The 21,242-nt window shown below is 45.8% G+C and overlaps 1 protein-coding gene across 5 annotated transcripts in view; it reads right to left on the reverse strand.

Moving 5' to 3' along the window:
• LOC119969047 (limbic system-associated membrane protein-like) overlaps positions 1 to 21,242 on the reverse strand; it is a 1,027,481-nt gene that overhangs the window by 128,615 nt on the left and 877,624 nt on the right. For all 5 annotated transcript variants that reach the window (XM_038802219.1, XM_038802218.1, XM_038802217.1 and 2 more), the window contains exons 4-6: positions 16,691 to 16,825; positions 12,178 to 12,298; positions 10,026 to 10,177 (exon numbers count right to left, since the gene is read on the reverse strand). In XM_038802219.1, coding sequence (XP_038658147.1) covers positions 10,026 to 10,177; positions 12,178 to 12,298; positions 16,691 to 16,825 — 408 coding nt within the window. The remainder of the gene's footprint in view (positions 1 to 10,025; positions 10,178 to 12,177; positions 12,299 to 16,690; positions 16,826 to 21,242) is intronic.

Genomic DNA, 21,242 nt, shown 5'->3' on the forward strand with positions numbered 1-21,242 from the left:
CTACACCAACCCTCTGAAAGAGCACCCTACCTCAGCAAAGTCCACCACCCTATCCCTGGAACCCCACCCAACCTTTGCACACTAAGGGACAATTTAGAATGTTCAATCCATCTAACCTACACATCTTTGGACTGGAGGAGGAAACTGGAGTACCCAAAGGAAACCCATGCAGACACAGGGAGATTGTACACAGACAATCACCCAAGGTTGGAACTGAACCGGGTCCCTGGTGCTGTGAGGTAGCAATGCTAACCACTGTGCCACCCGAGCAGAGAGATTTGGAATGAAGTTAATTTCAGTATTCAGTGTGTGTCGCCAATATTATAGTTAAATACTAATAATATATAAAAATTGCTTATTATCACAAGTAGGCTTCAATGGAGTTACTGTGAAAGCCCCTCGTCGCCATATTCTGGCTCCTGTTCAGGGAGGCCGGTACAGGAATTGACCTTGTTCTGCGTTACAAGCCAGTTGTTTAGCCCACTGTGCTATATAATTTTTGTCCTGTATTGTTGCCTTTTTTGTGTGTTTTGTAGTTTAATAAATATGTTTTTATTTGAATTTTACAAGACTGGAAATATCATCATTGGATTTCATCTCTTTATTCACATTATACCAAACTGCAAAATAAAAAGTTGAGAACCAGTGTTTCAAGTTTCCCTTCTGAAATTTGGAATACCCTCGCAATTAACATCAGTGGGTCATAGCAACGGTAAGGAAGTGGGTAGTGGCGGAGGGGTCGATGTGGGAGCGGGTGCAAGTGGCCTCATGTAGGGGCACAAGTTTAGGGGCACTGGTAACTGGTATATACCAGGGCAATGGCACCTCTGTCATTTTCGCAGGCTCAGTACTCCACAAGCCCGGTAGTAGTGGCTGCTTTGAGGTGTGGGGACAGTGGCGGAAGCATATGGGAGTGGAGGGGGCGTCGGTATGGACATCAAATTGTGGCAACCACCGCTTTGCACCGGGGAGGCTGGATGGGGGGTTTCGGCGGCGGCAGTGAGCTGGGATTGAGCAGTTTGTGGACCTGTTTATCGATGGCAAATTTCCGTGCTTGGGTGATTTGAAGTAGGAGTTTGAACTGCCAGTGGAAATAGGTTCCGCTACCTGCAGGAGAGGGACGTTATGGGGGGCAGGTTTTGACCTTTCCGCTCTTGCCGCCCCAAGGGATACAGGTCAAGGTAATGGCAAAAACGGAATGGGGGAGGGGAAGGTCTCAGAAATTTATAGAGAGCTCATGGAATGGGAGGGTGGTCCAATGGGGGAGGTGAAGCAAAAGTGGGAAGAAGAATTGGGCAGGGAATTCGAGGCGGGGTTGTGGGAGGATGCCATGAGTAAAGTCAACGCGTCCTTGTCATATGCCAGGCTCAGCTTGGTAAAATTTAAGGTGGTCCACAGAGCACATATGACTGTGGCCCGTATGAGCAGATTCCTTGAAGGGGTGGAGGATAGGTGTGGGCAGTGTGCGGGGGGGGGGGGGGGGGGGGGGGGGGGGGGGGCGCAAATCCACATGTTTTGGGCATGTCCGAGGCTTAGGGGATTTTGGCAGGGATTTGCTGATGTCATGTCAAAAGTATTGAAGGCACAGGTGGTTCCGAGTCCAAAGGTGGCAATTTTTGGTGAGTCAGAAGAACGGGCGTCCAGGGGATGAGAGAGGCTGATATTTTGGCATTTGCCTCCCTGGTAGCCCGGAGATGGATCTTATTGGTGTGGAGGGACTTGGATCCTTCGAAATTGGGGGTATCGGTTAGTGACATGGCCGGGATTCTAAGAATTGAAAAGATCAAGTTCGCCTTGAAGGGATCGATGATAGGGTTTGCCGGGAGCTGATAGCCATTTATCGGCTTCTTTAGGGAAAATTAAGCTGTCAGCAGTAAGTGGGGGGGAAGTAAATGGAAAGAGTGAGGCATGGGGGTGCTGGTTGTTGGTTGGTTGGATGTTATTTGCTTTGTTGTTTTTTTCCTCTTGAAAATTGTTAAAATTATATATGCCTTAATAAAATATTTTCAAATAACTACATCAGCGGGGTTCTTAACAGTGAAGAGCTAGGAATTAATTGTTTTGCAAATACACAGGACACGATCGAAAGACTATGATGCGCATGGAAGGCAGTGTGCTGCAGCACAACACGGCCGAAAGAAGCCTGGAGACGCCGCACCAGGGATCTACCCTGCTCGCCATGCCTCGCGAGATCTAATGCAATCTCGTGAGACGTAGCGATGTGAATTCCACTCATTGAGGACGGGATCGCCCTTTGGCAAATCTGCATATTAGAGTGAAGCAATTAGTCTCACTTTAATACGCAGTTTCTCAGGTAACCGAAGCGTTGCGATCTATCTCCTTTGCCTCGTAGACCTTGGCGAGTGCCGTTCAGTACTGGCCTCCACAATGGCGATCAAATGGAAAGGCACTTGTGGGGTCTCTCAGGGGTTCAGAGGCCCCCAGGTGCTTGTGCTATCGACAGGTTGGCACCCTGGCACTGCTGGTGCCACCTGGACACCAGCCTTGCAACCTGAAAATACTAGTTAAGAAACTCTTCCATAGACTCAATGATTTTATTCCTGTTGATTTTCCATATACCTGCCAAGGTGCGCAGGTTGCACTGTCAGCTGGCAGGGGCCCAGCCAGGGTAACCAGGTTGGCACTGACATTTGTCACATGACGGCAATCAGGTCAGGAGTGCTCTGCATGGGCATGTGTGTGGGGGGGTGCCTGGGGACCTCCTCGTGGTGAATTGGGGCTTCGGGGAGTCAGGGGTTGCGTCGCTGGCTCCAGAGATTGGGTCACCATTTTTAAATGCCGTCCCGATCTCTCACTACACTGAGGAGTTATGACAAGCAGAGCTGCTCAGTGCAGACAGCAGGGTGTGCGGCCTTGGCCGTGCGTTCCTCGCTGAGGTCCCCTATCTAACCGGGGACACATTAAATAGCAGGATGTCTTGGCGCTGTGATGGGACTTTGTTCCCATTTAGTTAAATTGTGCCCATCGTTTGTGGTGCCACATCACAGTCACTGCTGTACTGCAGTCATGTGCTGAGTGACTTTCTATGAGTCCACCAGCCAAATGGAGATTGCCATGAAATACACTCATTAAAGTTCCAGCATTTTGAGTCTTAAAAACTTGCGGAAACGAAAAGACATAACGTGGTTGCAGCAGTTGCCTGTGAGTAAAAACCCTTACAATTTAAACAAAGATAATGCTGAATTAGATTGAAAAATTAACCTGAATTAGTTTTTTGTGTGAATTGTGTATAAAAAGGAAATGGTTACGACAGTAATAAACACATGGGGGTAATTTTGCACCCACATCCATCATCAAGTCAACCTGCAACAAAGATGCAAAACCTCGATAGGATCGGCAAAAGGAGATTTACACCAGCGACGTCTTGTTTCCTAAATTTCCACGGCACTTGCTGGTGATATAATGAAGTTCATGCCCGCAAATCTCATTTTAATAGATTAACATATGTTTTAATCTCATTACTGTGCCACCCCCTCGCCACATGTATATTCATATCTCATTGATATGGCACCACATCGTGAGGTTTGCAACGCGTTTGGATAAATGAGAATCAGTCTGGGGGACTCCAGAGGTGCAAAAATAAGTATCGTCCCAGGGGAAGAGGGATGTGCGCAGGCAGTGCCTTGGCACTTTCCCTGGTACAGGTTTTCACTGCCAGGTTGGCACTGCCAGATTGGAAGTGGCAGATTTGCAGTGCCAACCTGGCAGTGCCAACTTATGCCAATCGGTGTCAGGGCAGTGCCAGGGGTAGGCCCTCTGGGGCACACCATTGGAGGTGGGGTTCATGTTGTTTGTTAGCGGAGGAGCCCCCGATGCTGATGGTGAGGGGGCGGGGGGTGGGGGGTGGTCGGAAAAGTGCCCAATGCTGATGCTTATGCTGGGGGTGGGAGGAACCGCTGGTGCTGATGCTTGTGGTGGGAGACAGAACCTCTGATGCTGATTGGAGTGGGGGGGGGGGGGGGGGAGGAGGAGATCCCCTCATGTTTGTAGAGGGAATGGCACCCTATGTCTGGAGGGGGGTGGGGGGTGGGGGAGGGGGGGGGGGGGATTGGGGAGGGGGAGGAGTTCATTTTCTGTACTGATTGGGACACTGTTTATAAAGAACATCCTGATCTGTGGATTGGCCATGTGAAATTGCCCTTTAGTGTCCAACGATGTGCAGGTTAGGTTGTTGGCCATAATACATGCATGGGCCTGTAGGGATAGCGTGTGGGGTGGGTCTAGGTAGAGTGCTCTTTCGTTGGGTCGGTGCAGATTAGATGGGCTGACTGGCCTCCTTCTGCACTTTAGGGACTCTACGGTGCAAAAAATTGCAGAAGTCTGCACCCACCCTCTTAAAAAGCACTCTACCTAGGTCCACCCCTTCACTCCCATAAGCCCACCTAACCTTTGCACACTAAGGGACAATCTAGCATGGTCAATCGACCTAACCTGCACGCCTATGGATTATAGAACATCTAGAACATAGAACTGTACAGCACAGTACAGGCCCTTCGGCCCACGATGTTTTGCCGAACTAGTCTGAAACTAAGATCAAATCAACCTACTCCCAATCATTATAGTGCACTCCATATGTCTATCCAATAACCACTTGAAAGTTCCTAAAGTGTCCGATTCCCCTACCATAGCTGGGAGTGCGTTTTACACCCCAACCACTCTCTGAGTAAAGAACCTACCTTTGACATCCCTCCTATATCTTCCACCATGAACCTTATAGTTATGCCCCCTTGTAACAGCTGCATCCACCTGAGGAAAAAGTCGCTGAACGTCCACTCTATCTATCCCTCTCATCATCTTATACTTCCAATGATAAAAGCCCGAGCTCCCTCAACCTTCCCTCATAAGACCTACCCTCTAATCCAGGCAGCATCCTGGTAAATCTCCTTTGCACCCTTTCCAATGCTTCCACATCCTTCCCATAATGAGGCGACCAGAACTGCACACAATACTCCAAATGTGGTCTAACCAAGGTCTTGTACAGTTGCAGCATAACCTCATGGCTCTTAAACTCAATCCCCCTGTTAATAAATGTGAACACTCTATAGGCTTTCTTCACGGCTCTATCCACTTGGGTGGCAACTTTCAGAGATCTATGGACATGAACTCCAAGATCTCTCTGATATTGCACATTCTTCAGAACCCTGTAATCCGCATTCAAATTTGTCCAACCAAAGTAAATCACCTCACACTTATCAGGGTTAAACTCCACTTTTCAGCCCAGCTCTGCATCCTATCAATGTCTCTTTGCAACCTACAATAGCCTCCGCATTATCCACTACTCCACCAATCTTGGTGTCATCAGTAAATTTACTAACCCAACCTTCAACTCCATCATCCAAGTCATTAATAATAAAAATCACAAATAGCAGAGGACCCAGCACTGATCCCTGTGGTACATCGCTGGTGACTGGGTTCCAGGATGAAAATTTACCATCTACCACCACCCTCTGTCTTCTATGTGATAGCCAGTTACTGATCCAATCGGACAAATTTCCCTCTATGCCATGCCTCCTTACTTTCTGCATGAGCCGACCATGGGGAACCTTATCAAACGCCTTATTAAAATCCATGTATACAACATCAACTGCTCTACCTTCATCTATGTAGTTAGTTACCTCCTCAAAGAATATAATCAAACTTGTGAGGCAAGACTTACCCCTCACAAATCCGTGCTGCCTATCCTGGATTAAGCTGTATCTTTCCAAATAATCATAAATCCTATCCCTCAGGACACTTTCCAATAATTTACCGATGACTGAAGTGAGACTAATCGGCCTATAATTCCCAGGGTTATACCTATTCCCTTTCTTGAACAAGGGGACAACATTCGCCTCTCTCCAGTCTTCTGGCACTATTCCTGTAGACAGTGAGGACATAAAGATCAAAGCCAAGGCTCTGCAATCCCATACTTCGCCTCCCAAAGAATCCTAGGATATATCCCATCAGGCCCAGGGGACTTATCTATCCTCAGGCTTCTCAAAATTTCTAACACATCTTCCTTCCGAATATCTACCTCCTCCAGCCTACCAGCCTGTATCGCACTATCCTCCTCAACAACATGGGCCCTCTCCTTGTGAACACTGAAGAAAAGTATTCATTTAGGGCCTCTCCCATCTCTTCAGACTCCATGCACACATTCCCATTACTGTCCTTGACCAGCCCTAACTTCACCTTGGTCATTCTTTATTCCTCACATAAGTGTAAAAAGTCTTGGGGTTTTCCTTGATCCTATCCGCCAAGGACTTCTCATGCCCTCTCCCAGCTCTCCTAAGCCTTTTCTTGAGCTCCTTCCTAGCTATCTTGTATCCCTCAAGTGCCCTAACTGAACCTTGTTTTCTCATCCTTACACAAGCCCCCTTCTTCTTCTTGACAAGACATTCAACCTCTTTTGTAAACCATGGTTCCCTCACTCGACCATTTCCTCCCTGCCTGACAGGGACATACATATCAAGGACACGCTGTATTTGCTCCTTGAACAAGCTCCACATCTCAATTGTGCCTATTCCTGACAGTTCCTGTTTCCATCTTATGCTGCCCAATTTTTGCCTAATCGCATCGTAATTACCCTTCCTCCAGTTATAAACCTTGCCCTGCCGTATGTTCCTGTCCCTCTGCATTGCTATAGTGAAAGTCACCGAATTGTGGTCACTATCTCCAAAGTGCTCTCCCACAACCAAGTCTAACACTTCGCCCGGTTCATTACCCAGTACCAAATTCAATGTTGCCCCGCCTCTTGTTGGTCTTGTGGGAGGAAACCAGAGCACCCAGAGGAAACCCACGCAGACACGGGGAGAATGCACAAACTCCACACGTTACCTAAAGCCGGTATTGAACCCAGGTCCCTGGCGCTGTGAGGCAGCAGTTCTTACCACTGTGTCACCATGCCGCCCTTAAAATTGGGAAGTTTTGAATAAGTATATTATTACTAAGGAACATTCTACTGTACATTGATCTAACTGAAAAATAGCTCTATACATTTGTTGAAAAGTGATTTTCAATCATCGAAATTCAAGTATTTGCAGATGGTGTGGATTGACACTGCAATCTGAAATGCTAATTGTTTTGTGATAAATCCACTTTTTAGATGAATTAAACAAACTTTACCAAGTTCCCACTTTTAATTAAATGATTATTATGGCTGGTTCATCTGGAAAGATTACTAGGACAGCTCGTTTGGTAGCTGAGATTTGGATGAGAATGAGATTGAAGGAGGAGTTTTATGAATAAGGTGAGTTTGTTGACAACAGGTGAGGAAATTGATTGAAGTTGCAGAAGGACAAAAATTATGTGTTCGCTGAGTAGAGAGATTACAGGACTAAGGTCTATACAGAAGAGGAAGGGACGAATACAACTGATAAATCACTTTTGATGAGCATGAGCTCCTCACACTTAGTTTTTGTGTTGATGCATTCAAGGATTTGGTAGGTCTGAAAAAGCTTGGGTTCATTCTTGTTCTCCAAGATGATCCTGGAGCAGGAAATTGTTTAGGTTATGGACATTGGTGCTGGCTAAATCTCACAAAGGTGAGTAATCCTTGTGGTGCTCATGTTTTCCTCTTCAGACTTGAGACAGTCAAGTTAGAGCTTGAGTGTACAATATGTACACACCCAGTTGGAAAACATTTATTCTACAACACCTAACCCCCTCCCCCTCCCGCCTCCCCCCCCCCAACAGTCTCTGATCATTAGTGTACTCTGATCTACACCTCTCAAAGTTGATTAATGCCTTTTAGAAAGCTATTGAATATCGTTCCATGGCTTTGTTTAAATTTTTTGAATGCCTCGATGACATCATCAGCCTCCACTTCATCACGAGTCAGAACTGTAAGTGGAATTTTCCCATATTTTTCCAGAGTGTCAGGCTCCGACTGAAATCCAGCATGTAGCTCTCCAACTACACAGATTGGGGCGCGATTCTCCGCTCCCCACGCCGGGTGGGAGAATCGCAGGAGGGCCGGGCAACTCACGACATGCCACCCTGGCACCCCCCGCTCGCCGAATCGCCGCTCGCCGTTTTTCATGGAGACCGCCGATTCTCCGGCCCGGATGGGCCGAGCGGCCTGCCATTCCCGACCGGTTCACGACGGCGGCAACCACACCTGGTCGCTGCTGTCGTGAACATGGGTGCCAGATGCTCGTCTGTGGCTTGTGGGGGGCGGAGAGGGGAGTGAGCACCACGGCCGTGCTCGGGAGGGGACTGGCCTGTGATCGGTGCCCACCGATCGTCGGGCCGGCGTCTCAAAGGGACGCACTCTTTCCCCTCTGCCGCCCCGCAAGATCAAGCCGCCACATCCTGCAGGGCAGCTGAGGGGAAGACGGCAACCGCGCATGTGCAGGTTCGAGCCATCAGTTGTCGTGACGTCATCCGCGCATGCACGGGTTGGAGCCGGCCAACCTGCGCATGCGCGGCTGACGTCACTTAGGCGCCGCCGTCGCATCATTCTCGGCGCACTGCATTAACGCAAGCGTCAAGGCCCGTCGGCCGAGAATAATGGAGCGCCGCTCCTCGCCCCCCAGATGGGGGTGAATAAGGTGCGAGGAGCGGCCTCCAAGGCCGTCGTGAAACTCGGCCGAGTTCACGACGGCCTTCCCGATTCATCGCGGGAGCGGAGAATTCCGCCCGTGATTTTAGTCCAGATTTTGAGTCGCTGAAAACAAAAATTAGGGAGCGTGGTTTACACCGCAATTGTGGTGGGGCGGGGTCTGGTTGAGGCAGCAAGGCCAGCTCCACAGATGTCTGGGGACCTATAAAAATGGCGCCTCGATCCATATAGAAAATAACCCCCTCCCCCTCCCGCCTCCCCCCCCCCCCCCCCAGCTCGAGCTCCGATAGTCACAGGGACCCTCCCTCCACAAACATTGAGGTTGTCCCCCCCCCCCCCCAACCACAAGCATCAGCATCAGGCCCCCCCCGACCCCAAGCACTAGCTTAATTGCACTGAGAAAACCAACGCAATCGAACAGAAACTCCAAGCTACTGTTCTTAAACGGTAAGCTTCTTGCGCACCAACCTATCAAGAAAAATCTCAAAATAATCAGCCAGCCAAAACTGAGCAGGTTTTGAATTCTAAATGGCTTCAGAAACAAGGAACAAGATTAAACCAAAGTAACTATTTACAAAGACATGGGTGCAGAGATGCACCTTGGGCAGCAACACAATAAAGACAGTATTGCACCGGCCACCTGTTATATTCTCCTCTACATAAATGATTTTGAAAGTGCTGATTTACAGGGAGTGTATGAGAGGCGGCCAATATAATACCACCTGTTTTGTGCTGCAAGCCAAATTTCTACCCCATTGTTATGAGGAGGAATGCTATTGGACAGATCATTGTTTAAGAACTATTTCTCAAATTAGAAGAGATAAGTATGTACCAATTGCCAACATTTATTTGACCTTTTTAAGTTGTGTCAAATTTCTGTAATAATTATTCTTAACTAAAAGGACACTTCAGAGTTCCAAACCACTTAACATTAATTTAACCTCCAGTATCTTTGCAGGGCAACCAGGATGTAGGCTCAGTTTGCCACTGAAATAATCCTAGGGAAATTATTAAAATACATGGCTGTCTAACCAGAAAATATTAGTCAAATAATATTAGTCAAAATAAACTCTTCCATAAATTCAATGATTTTATTCCCATTAATTTTCCATCTCCCATTTATCCTGCTTCTCCAAAGACACAGCAAATGGTTTTCACTTAATGACAGATACTGCCTTCCGCAAGCGGGAGGCACAGAGAATACTGGATCATTGCTTTCCGCATGTCAAGATTGCTTTTTTGATTGACCAACAAAGCGGTGGACTTGCTGCAAGGGAAAAAATACATCAAAAGATTTTCCTCCGTCAAGTGGAGTAATCTGCCATCATTCCCAACAGGAAGCAAAGAAAAAAGGAAACAAAGTATTATTTCCAGTTGGCACTTGAACAAGTCTAGCCAGTTAAAATTTCCACAAAAGGAAATAAAACTTTTCAGTTATTGATTTTTGCAGGAAAGGCCTTACTGTATAGAAATATGCTTGCATTGGTGATCCCAAGCTTGTTGCCTGCCACGCACGTGTAGTTGCCATAGTGATCCTCCGTAGCATTGGTGACAATGAGACTGGACCGACTGTCCAAGTTCTGGATTTGGATGCCTTGTGAGCTGTTATATATCCTGACAAGGGTGAAAAGAGAAAACAGTCACAAGTTACTCATCCAAAACTATTCTGAAAGTATTTTAGCTCATTGTGGCATTGCATGCATTTTATACCCTGGAGTCCCATTTCTAGTTGTCTCCAATATTCAGAATGTTGTCATGTTTTCCTATCTAAATTATGTGTGGAAAAAGTATATTTGCCTGTGATGGTATACTCTATAAAAGTGGCTAAGTGTGGAATGCACAATTTGTAGCAATCCTTTTTCAAAAACAGGTTGGTTTTACATATTTCCTTTTAAACAGCTCAGACCGTTTTGTAGAACTAATTACTTTACAAAATACAGTGACTCTTGCTACATGGACAAATGTTCTCATGTTGTAATTGTTCATCATGTTAAGGCAGAAGGAAGAGTCAAACAGCTAATTTAAATTTAAAGACTGGCAAAGTCTAAAAGCATATGGAAGGACCAAATGCAATTGTAACCAATGATGTTCAAATACGCAGCAAGGTTTCATAGATGACAATTCACCTGTCAGGATGATACATAGGGAAATAATGGAAAAATAAAGAAACACATCAGTCGATTGAGTCAGAGAGATTAATGCCTCAAGGTTCAGTAACTAAGTACTTATCAATAAAATGAAAGACTGGCATGTCCTTGGTGTAGAGTGTGCCTATGATATTATAAGCATCAGGGAAACCTGGTTGAACAATAGCATAGGTTGGGTAAACATAATGATAAACATATTGCTTTATGGAGATAGTAAATACAAACTGGGGGGCTGATTACTTGTTATGTGAAAGAGATTTTGATTATAATGGTTGCAGATCTATTTTGTACATTATGTGGACATAGTATAAATCCTGTGAATGGAGATAAAATATACAGCAAAATTAATTCAAGGCATTGACTAGTTTAAAGGTCAGGAGAGACTGGAGCATGAATTTTAGTCAAATTAGGAAATCACATACAGCACCTAATGCAACTGCTGTCAATTATTTAATTGTGTCAGGAATAGACTGGGAAATTCCTAGCGGGTAGAAGAAGAGCGAAAACATGGTGCTGGGCAGAAGATAGAATCTTTCTGTTTAATTTAGAGTAACCAATTCCTTTTTTCCAATGAAGGCACAATTTAGTGTGGCCAATCCACCTACCCTACAGACCCACGCAGACACAGGGAGAAGATGCAAACTCCACAAGGACAGTGACCCAGGGCCATGATCGAACCTGGGTCCTCGGCACTAGTGCTAACCACTGTGCCACCCTACAATATAGAATGTTACATGGAAAAAATTGGTTAAGCAAGCATGAGTGTCAGGGAGCAAGTCAAAACAAGCAAAGGTGGAGTGAGTCAGAATATCTTGATAGCACAGAAAGTCCACCACCATTTTCCTCTTGTATTTTTGAAGTTATTTATGATGAAGATTGCATGGTGGCATAGTGGTTAGCATTACTGCCTCATGGCGCCGAGGTTCCAGGTTCGATCCCAGCTCTGGGTCACTATCCGTGTGGAGTTTGCACATTCACCCCGTATTTGCATGGATTTTGCCTCCACAATTCATAGATCTGCAAGGTAGGTAGGTTGGCCATGCTAAATTGCCTCTTAATTGGAAAAAATGAATTGGGTACTCTAAATTTAAAAAGAAAATTGATGAGGAAGATTGTTGACAAACAACACACATTTCTGTCTATCCTCAGGATAGGTTGTCGATTCAGGACAATTTTCTTAAGCAAACCTTCACTCCCTAATGTTTGCCATTGTTTCTTCAATTCTTGTTCTTGGCAAGTACTATAAAATAATTTCTAAGTAGGTTTGCACTGTCTGGCCTAATACTTAACTTTAGTGCATTGTATATGGAAGGTTAAGTATCTTCAATTCCATTCACCTTAATTTTAAAAAAAATCTTTATCAGTGTCACGAGTAGGCTTACATTAACACTGCAATGGAGTTTTAACTAGTCTTCTCCTGTGGAGCTTTTAATCAGGCTTATCTTCAAATTTTATTTCAACACTCACCGCTTGTCTTCCTTATACCACTCGAAATCTGCTGGTGGGACAGCCGAAACCTCGCAGTGCAGCATCCCAGTACGACCCACTGCAACATCTGCACTCTGAGCGTACTTAATAGTAGGAGCATCTGCAAAGCAATATAAATTCACATATAGAGAGCAGCACTGAAAAAAGGATGATTGTCACATTGTGATGTAACATTTGCGATATTTTGCAAATGAATACAGCAATTTTAGCCAATTAACAGGTGCTAAAAGCTAAAGCATTCAAGAGTGACCAATGTATGTTTTAATCCAGAATATTAGCCAGTTTAAGTTAAATGCCTTATTACCTCTAGTAAATTGGCAGAAAGAAGAATACCATATGAATGTTTGAAGTCTTCATCCATTCACATCACCAATGATAATTTCTCAGTTTAAGAGGGAGATCTTACATCTGCGTCATTGTTGAATGATCATGATCACCAGCAATATACGTTTGCAAATTGGGTATCCCTACGGCATGATTTTGTGAACATTTGAATGAAAAAGTCACATGCTGGACGTGGTACAATTACCTCTTGCCAGCTGATGTTCTTGTGGTGAGTGTTGAATTGGATAGCCTGCCCTGCATCTTCAATGGATATTACAGACACTTGAAAATGCATTGTTTTACAATCTTACAGAATAAATTTCATTGCAATCCCTGGATCTGCCCTCACTTATATTTGAGTGCCTTGTGTCATGACCACTATCTCGAGACCGCATAGTGGATCTGTACCACCACCTGCTGGCTGGAGGTCGCACCACCACTGTATACAACACTGTCTACAGACATATCTCCACAAATCCCACACAGCTGCAGCCACGCCTCTGAGAAGACCAGCCCCACAATTCGCGATGTCAACCTAAGCAGATTATGGGACTCGGAAGAGGCCAGACAGGATTACCTGTTTCTTAAAGGATCTCAGAGGGACAGCCACAGGGCAGCCATTGCAGCCTGGGGGGAAGTGGCAGTGGCCACCAGCTCGGGGAACGTGACCAGGAGGACCGGAACCCAGTGCTGTAAGAAGATCAACGACCTTCATCGGGCTGCACGGGTGGTTTGGCACCAGACGTTGCCCCCCCACCATGGGATTGTGCCTGGCACTATCCCCACCCCACTCAGCACAGTTCTGTGCCCCAGTCCACCCATGTCCAGCAGCGTTGTCCACGCCACCCCTCCCCATTCCCATCCCCCCCATACAGCCTATCTCCCCACCACCACCGAAACACCTCCACACCGAGCCCCTCCCCCACGAAATGAAATGAAATTAAATTAAATTAAAATCGCTTATTGTCACAAGTAGGCTTCAAATGAAGTTACTGTGAAAAGCCCCTAGTCACCACATTCCGGCGCCTGTTCGGGAAGGCTTGTACGGGAATTGAACCGTGCTGCTGGCCTGCCTTGGTCTGCTTTCAAAGCTAGCGATTTAGCCGAGTGCTAAACCAGCCCCACGATGAATGACAAGGGTTGCTAACGATGCCCCCTCTGTGCTTCTACAGGAGAAGTTGTCCCACAACAGATGGGAGAGGGCCCAGATGGGCGGTGGGGTGCCGGATATCAGAGTCCTCACTCTTATGAGGAACAGACATTGGAGCCATGGGGGTGGCGGAGCACAGATCTGTCACCATCCAGGTGAACTCTCACACGTGAGTTAATTACATGCTGAATGACCCATGTTTGGAACAAGGCTACAATAAAGTCAAGGGCTGAGTGACCCTGACGAGACACAAACTGATTGTCAGTGAGCAGATTATTACTGAGGAAGTGCCACCTGATAGAGCTGTCAACAACACCTTTGACCATTTTGCTGATGATTGAGAGTATTCTGATGGAGGGATAATTTACTGGATTGGACTTTTCTTGATTTTATGTGTACAGGACATGCATGGCCAATTTTCATCATTGTTGGGTTGATATCAGTGCTGTGGTTGCATTGGAACAACTTGGCTATGGTCACAGCTGGTTCTGGAGCACAAGTCTTCAATATAATTGCTGGGATGTTGTCTGTGCTCATTTGCTTTTATATTATCTAGTGCATTCAGCTGTTTCTTGATATCAAATGGAGTGGCTTGAAGTAGCTGAAGACTGGAATCAGTGATACTGGGGACCTCAGGAGGCAGCCAAGATAGCTCACCCACTCGTCCACCTTCACATCCATCAGCTGATCTACCATGGAAGGATGTTTGGTCATTGAGTTTAGTAAATGGAGGACTTTGCTTGTCAAGTCACAGGGTGCTGTAGAATAGGTTTACAGGAGTTTTAATATTGTCATGGCATCACGTTCTTAATCCCCCACTATAAAAACCATGCCACTATGATACATTACTGCTTATCTGCCAGGAGCAGGACTGGTTATTGTACAGTTAATCTCCATATCTGGTTGTTGTTGCAGCTATATGCCACCTTGATGAGCTTGGTCGCTGCAGCTCTCCCCAACAACAAGCAGCCACAGCAATTGGAGTTTCAATTTGGTTCAAAGCATTTCTATTTTTTCATTTATAATAATGTAATATAAACTTACACATATGGATTAGCTGAGTATATAGATAAATATCAGACTGAATTTCCACTGGCCTGTCCCACAGGGGATTGTTCCACATGTCAGTGATCAATTCTCTGCATGAAGGCCCAGCTGGATTGACAGCAGAGCCTCTAATGGGGCAGAAAGACTCATTGTAACTGCTAAGTCCATGCTGTGGCAGGTTGGGGGCAGGGCACTGTTAGGGTGACTCGTAATGGGTATGGAGGAATGTGAACCGGAGTGCGGGTGGGGAAGGATCAGTTTCGGGGTCATGGGGGATGAGGTAATAAAGGATGCTGCGGAGGCTCAGGCCCTAGTACTGTTGTCGGGGAGATAGGAATGTGTTGGCATGGTGGTGGGGAGGGATGGTTGCCTGGTTGGGGGATGTTGGGAATGGAAACCTCCAAGGAGGAGGCTATTGGGTGGGAATCCGTTACTCAGTAATTGCGAAGGTACTTAGCTTCTCAATCCACAATATCCTCTAAATCCTTGGCTGGTGGAATTTATCAACTTCTCCAATGCTCTAGAAACCCAGCAAACAGCACTTAAATTCCAAAAGCTGCAATAAAATGAGGCTAGCAGCCTGATTATCATATTTAAAGTTCCAATGTACATCCTTGCATCAGGTTGGTCATCCACTGATGTTCCTGCCTCAGTAAAAAACGGAAATGGATGGTTTGGAGGTGGGTTCAGGTTGAGAAATCTTGGGCGGGATTCTCCAAGCCCGCGCCGGGTCGGAGAATCGGCAGGGATGCGGGAAATTCCCACTGCACTGCACCAAAGCCGGGCTGTGATTCTCCAGAGACCGGAGAATTGGCGCCAATCGCGCCCACGTGGTCGCCGTGGCGCTGGTTGGGGACCGCTGAAAGAGGCCCCCGTGGCGATTCTCCGTGAGTGACTGGCCGAACTCCCGCCAAGTTCCGCCAGCATGGCTCCAACCTGGTACCACCCGGCGGGAGGTCGGATGCGCGGCCGCAGTGGACGTCCTAGTGGGGGCCCTCCACGGGGTCCAAGCCCATGATCGGGGGCTTCCGATGGACGGGTGATCGCGATCTGGAGTGGGCCAGCCTCCTTCCGCATGGGCCTGCTGTTAGGTCTCCAACATGTTGCTCCGCGCCGGCGTGGAGACGGCAACCATACACATGTGCGGGCGTCAAGAACACGCATGCGTCAGCGCAGAGACGGCCATCGCATGCATGCACGGAACCCTCACCGGCCGTGCAGGGCCGTCTTCTGGCCCCAGAGCAGCGCGCAGCACTCCGGTGCCATGCTAGCCCCCTGAAGACCAGTGAATTGCTGAGCCAGGAGGCCCGTTGACGCCACTCCGGTGTTGACGCCGGTGTCAACACTTGGCTGGGATTTTGGAGAATCTCAGCCCTTATTCCTAACACGTTAAACCCCACGTGACTCCAACCGCATCTGTTGCTTTCAGTTAAATTTCGGTCCTCTGTGGCAGACCTGTTCAATAGAAATATTGATTGCTGTTCTTATTTATAAAATTGGGACTGAGCAATATTTTTAACGAAGGTAGGAAATAATATACTCAAGGAATTGATATACTTAAGGAAATGATTACTTAATGATTATGATCTGCATCATTCAACAATATCCAATACAACGAACAATTATGTATTACGTTAATAACACATGTGTGAAAACTAATGCATGACAAGGCAATTTGACTTAATTCATAAGACTAGATTCTATAATTTCAATTTACAAAATAATTTGATTGCCTTTTAATTCATTTTTTTTGTCAATTGGTGCAATTATCAAAGTATTAAATGGGAATTATTTAAAGCTTCTGTACAAAGATGCCTTGTTAATTCTGATTAAATAAATTCTATATTTAAAATGTGAATCATATAGAAGTCAACAATGTGTTGAATCATTTGACACCTAATTAACTATAGCACTCATTTTTTCTTTTGGATGACAAGAAGAATGAAAGGAAGAAAGGTCGTGAAGACTTACAGTTAACGGTAATATGGACCATTTGCTCATCGGCAGAGGAAACCTCATTGGCAGCTTTGCACTGGTAAATGCCTGCTTGGTATCTGCTGATCATGAAGATTTCCAGGTATTCCTCTTCATCATCAATTTCCCTGGCTGAGATAGAAGTTAAAGAATGTACTATTAACAACAATAATACTGCATACTCACTCTTTATCTTTCATGAAACTGAATAAAATTGCAGGGGCAATGGATCACAATTTATATTTGACGAGTTATTTATATGTCAGAATCAAATCTGATTCCAGAGATGTTCCACACGATTTAACGCAATATAAATAAACCGTTAGAATTCAGCCATTAGTATCAACATTGGTCGAATACTATAATAATAATAATCTTTTTTGTCACAAGTACTTTCAAAGTGCTTTGAAGTTACTGTGAAAAGCCACTGGTCGCCACATTCCAGTGCCTGTTCGGGTACACAGAGGGAGAATTCAGAATGTCCAAATTACCTAACAACACGTCTTTCGGGACTTGTGGGAGGAAACTGGAGCACCCAGAGGAAACCCACTCAGACACAGGGAGAACGTGCAGACTCAAACCAGGAATCGAACCCCGGACCCTGGCGCTGTGAAGCAACAGTGCTAATTATTGTGCTACCATTTAATTAAAAAAAACAATTTAATGTAAATTTAGAATTCCCAATTCTTTTTTCCAATTAAGGGGCAATTTAGTGTGGCCAATTCACCTACCCAGCATATCTTTTTGGGTTATGGGGGTGACACCCACGCAGACACAGGAAGAACGTGCAAACTCTACATGGACAGTGACCTGGGCTGGGATCGAGAATACGATACAATTTTAGCGCACATTAAAAATGTCAAATATTAGACAGGACAAAATTGAAATACGATTAGAGACTAAACTACATTTACCACACTCCAGTTAGAATCATCACAAGGTTTGCATTCAATGATTACAGTGAAACACAACTACAAGAGTAACTTGTGAGTACTCGTCACTTATACAGAAGGAACTGGGAGAAGATGGAAGGAGCCAAGAAGATAAGGAGTTGCAAGACAGTGGAAGAATTTGATGTAACATTTGAGGGATTTGGTGAAATTAAGGATCTTGAAGCCATCAATAACTGGAACAATGGATAAATTGATTTTGCAAGGTTGGGGACATGATATTAGTTCAGGAATGTTAATGGGATTGAGACCAATGTTGTAGAGCTGTTTGTGAGAATCATAGAGGATTATGTCAGTTTGCTGATGTTGAGTTGAAGAAAGGTATAGATAATTGAGCTCTTAATGTCAAAACAAAACAAACAGATCCAGCAGAGGGCAGCAGAGTGGAGCTACTGATTGCCTGTTCCGGGGAGATTTGCATACGTGCAGTGCGGTCAGCCTAATTTGAAGGTGGTTTGTGAAGGGGCTGTTGTCAAGTGACAATTAAACCCGAAACACTTCCTCAGTGTTTCCCTCCCTACCTACTCCTCTAACCAAAAAAAAACAAGTGTGGTTGTCGGGAAGGTAAGTTTAACTCTTTAAAAACTTACCTTGAAGGGTGACATCACAGCAAAGCAGTGACCTGATTGGCTGGCAAGGAAAGTGCTCCAATTAGCAGTTGCTGGGAGAAATTTAACTCTTCGTGTGTTGGTGAGTATTGTGATTGGTAAGTAAAATCTTTATTCATTTCACTTAATAATTATTTGATACTATATTTGTAATCAGTTAAGTTAAAGGGTAAAAATGGCAGGAGATCCCAGACCCGTGTTATGCTCCTCGTGCGCAATGTGGGAGTTCAGGGACACGGCCGATGCCCCTGACTTCTTCATGTGCGGGAAGTGTGTCCAGCTGCAGCTCCTGTTAGACCGCATGACGGCTCTGGAGCTGCGGATGGACTAACTTTGGAGCATCCGCGATGCTGAGGAGGTTGTAGATAGCATGTTCAGTGAGTTGGTCACACCGCAGATTAGGACTGGCGACGGAGACAGGGAATGGGTGACCAAAAGGCAGAGAAAGAGCAGGAAGGCAGTGCAGGTGTCCCCTGCAGTCATCTCCCTCCAAAACAGGTATACCGTTTTGGATACTGTTGGGGGAGATGACTCACCAGGGGAAGGCAGTAGTAGCCAGGCTCATGGCACCGTGGCTAGCTCTGCTGCATAGAAGGGCGGGAAAAAGACTGGCAGGGCTATAGTCATAGGGGATTCAATTGTAAGGGGAGTAGACCGGCATTTCTGTGGTCGAAAACGAGACTCCCGAATGGTATGTTGCCTCCCGGGTGCTCGGGTCAGGGATGTCTCCGATCGGCTGCAGGACATACTGAAGGGGGAGGGTGAACAGCCAGTTGTCGTGGTGCATATAGGCACCAACGATATAGGTAAAAAAAGGGATGAGGTCCTACAATCAGAATTTAGGGAGTTAGGAGATAAGTTAAAAAGTAGGACCTCAAAGGTAGTAATCTCCGGATTGCTACCAGTGCCACGGGACAGTCAGAGTAGAAATTCAAGAATAGTCAGAATGAATACGTGGCTTGAGAGATGGTGCAGGAGGGAGGGGGTTCAGATTTTTGGGACATTGGAACCGGTTCTGGGGGCAGTGGGACCATTACAAACCGGATGGTCTACACCTGGGCAGGACTGGAACCAATGTCCTAGGGGGTGCTTTTGCTAACACTGTTGGGGAGGTTTTAAACTAATGTGGCAGGGGGATGGGGACCTGATTAGGAAGTTAGAGGTCAGTAAAGAAGCAGCAACTAAAGCCACTAAGGGGAAGAGTAGACAGGGAAGAGATGATGAACGCAAAGGTGGTCTGAGGTGCATTTATTTTAATGCAAAAGTGTAGCAGGTAAGGCAGATGAACTTAGGGCTTGGATCAGTACCTGGGAATATGATGTTATTGGTATTACTGAGACTTGGTTGAGGGAAGGGCAGGACTGGCAACTGAATATCCCAGGGTATAGATGCTTCAGGAGGGATAGAGAGGGAGGTAGAAGGGGTGGAGGAGTTGCATTACTCGTCAGAGATGATATCACAGCTGTGATTAAGGAGGGCACGATGGAGGATTCGAGCACTGAGGCAATATGGGTGGAGCTGAAAAATAGGAAGGGTGCAGTAACATTGTTGGGACTTTACTACAGGCCTCCCAAAAGCGAGCATGAAGTAGAGGTACAAATATGCAGACAGATTATAGAAAAATGTAGGAGAAATAGGGTGGTTGTGATGGGAGATTTTAACTTCCCCAACATTGAATGGGATTTGTGTAGTGTTGGAGGCGTAGATGGAGCAGAGTTTGTAAGGAGCATCCAGGAGAGTTTTTTAGAGCAGTATGTAAATAGTCCAACTCGGGAAGGGGCCATACTGGACCTGGTATTGGGGAATGATCCCGGCCAGATGGTTGATGTTTCAGTCGGTGATTACTTTGGGAATAGCGATCACAATTCCGTAAGTTTTAGAATACTCATGGACAAGGACAAGAGTGGTCCGAAAGGAAGAGTACTAAATTGGGGAAAGGCAGAGTATAACAAAATTTGGCAGGAGCTAGGGAATGTGGATTGGAAGCAGCTGTTTAAGGGTAAATCCACATTTGAAATGTGGAAGTCTTTTAAGGAAAGGTTGATTAGAGTGCAGGACAGACATGTTCCTGTGAAAATGAAAGATAGAAATGGCAAGATTAGGGAACCATGGATGACGGGTGAAATTGTGAGACTAGCTAAGATGAAAAAGGAAGCATACATAGGATCGAGGCAACTCAAAACTGATGAAGCTTTGGAGGAATATCGGAAAAGTAGGACGAATCTCAAACGCGCAATAAAGAGGGCTAAAAGGGGTCATGAAATATCTTTGGCTAACAGGGTTAAGGAAAATCCCAAAGCATTTTATTCGTATGTAAGGAGCAAGAGCGTAACTAGAGAAAGGATTGGCCCACTTAAAGACAAAAGAGGGAATTTATGCGTGGACTCAAAGGAAATGGGTGAGATTCACAAAGGAGAGGGACAAGATGGATGTTGAGGCTAGGGATGGATGTTTAAATACTCTTGGTCAAGTTGTCATACGGAAAGGGGAAGTTTTGGGTATTCTGAAAGACATTAAGGTGGACAAGTCCCCAGGACCGGATGGGATCTATCCCAGGTTGCTGAGGGAAGCGAGGGTCGAAATAGCTGGGGCCTTAACAGATATCTTTGCAGCATCCTTGAGCACGGGTGAGGTCCCGGAGGACTGGAGAATTGCTAATGTTGTCCCTTTGTTTAAGAAGGGTAGCAGGGATAATCCAGGGAATTACAGACCTGTGAGCTTGACGTCAGTGGTAGGCAAACTGTTGGAGAAGATACTGAGGGATAGGATCTATTCACATCTGGAAGAAAATAGACTCATCAGTGATAGGCAGCATGGTTTTGTGCAGGGAAGGTCATGTCTTACAAACCTAATAGAATTCTTTGAGGAAGTGACAAAGTTAATTGATGAGGGAAGGGCTGCAGATGTCGTATACATGGACTTTAGTAAGGCGTTTGATATGGTTTCCCACGGCAGGTTGATGGAAAAAGTGAAGTCGTATGGGGTTCAGGG

This window comes from Scyliorhinus canicula, chromosome 7 (assembly GCF_902713615.1).
Source record: "Scyliorhinus canicula chromosome 7, sScyCan1.1, whole genome shotgun sequence".
Lineage (NCBI taxonomy): Eukaryota > Metazoa > Chordata > Chondrichthyes > Carcharhiniformes > Scyliorhinidae > Scyliorhinus > Scyliorhinus canicula.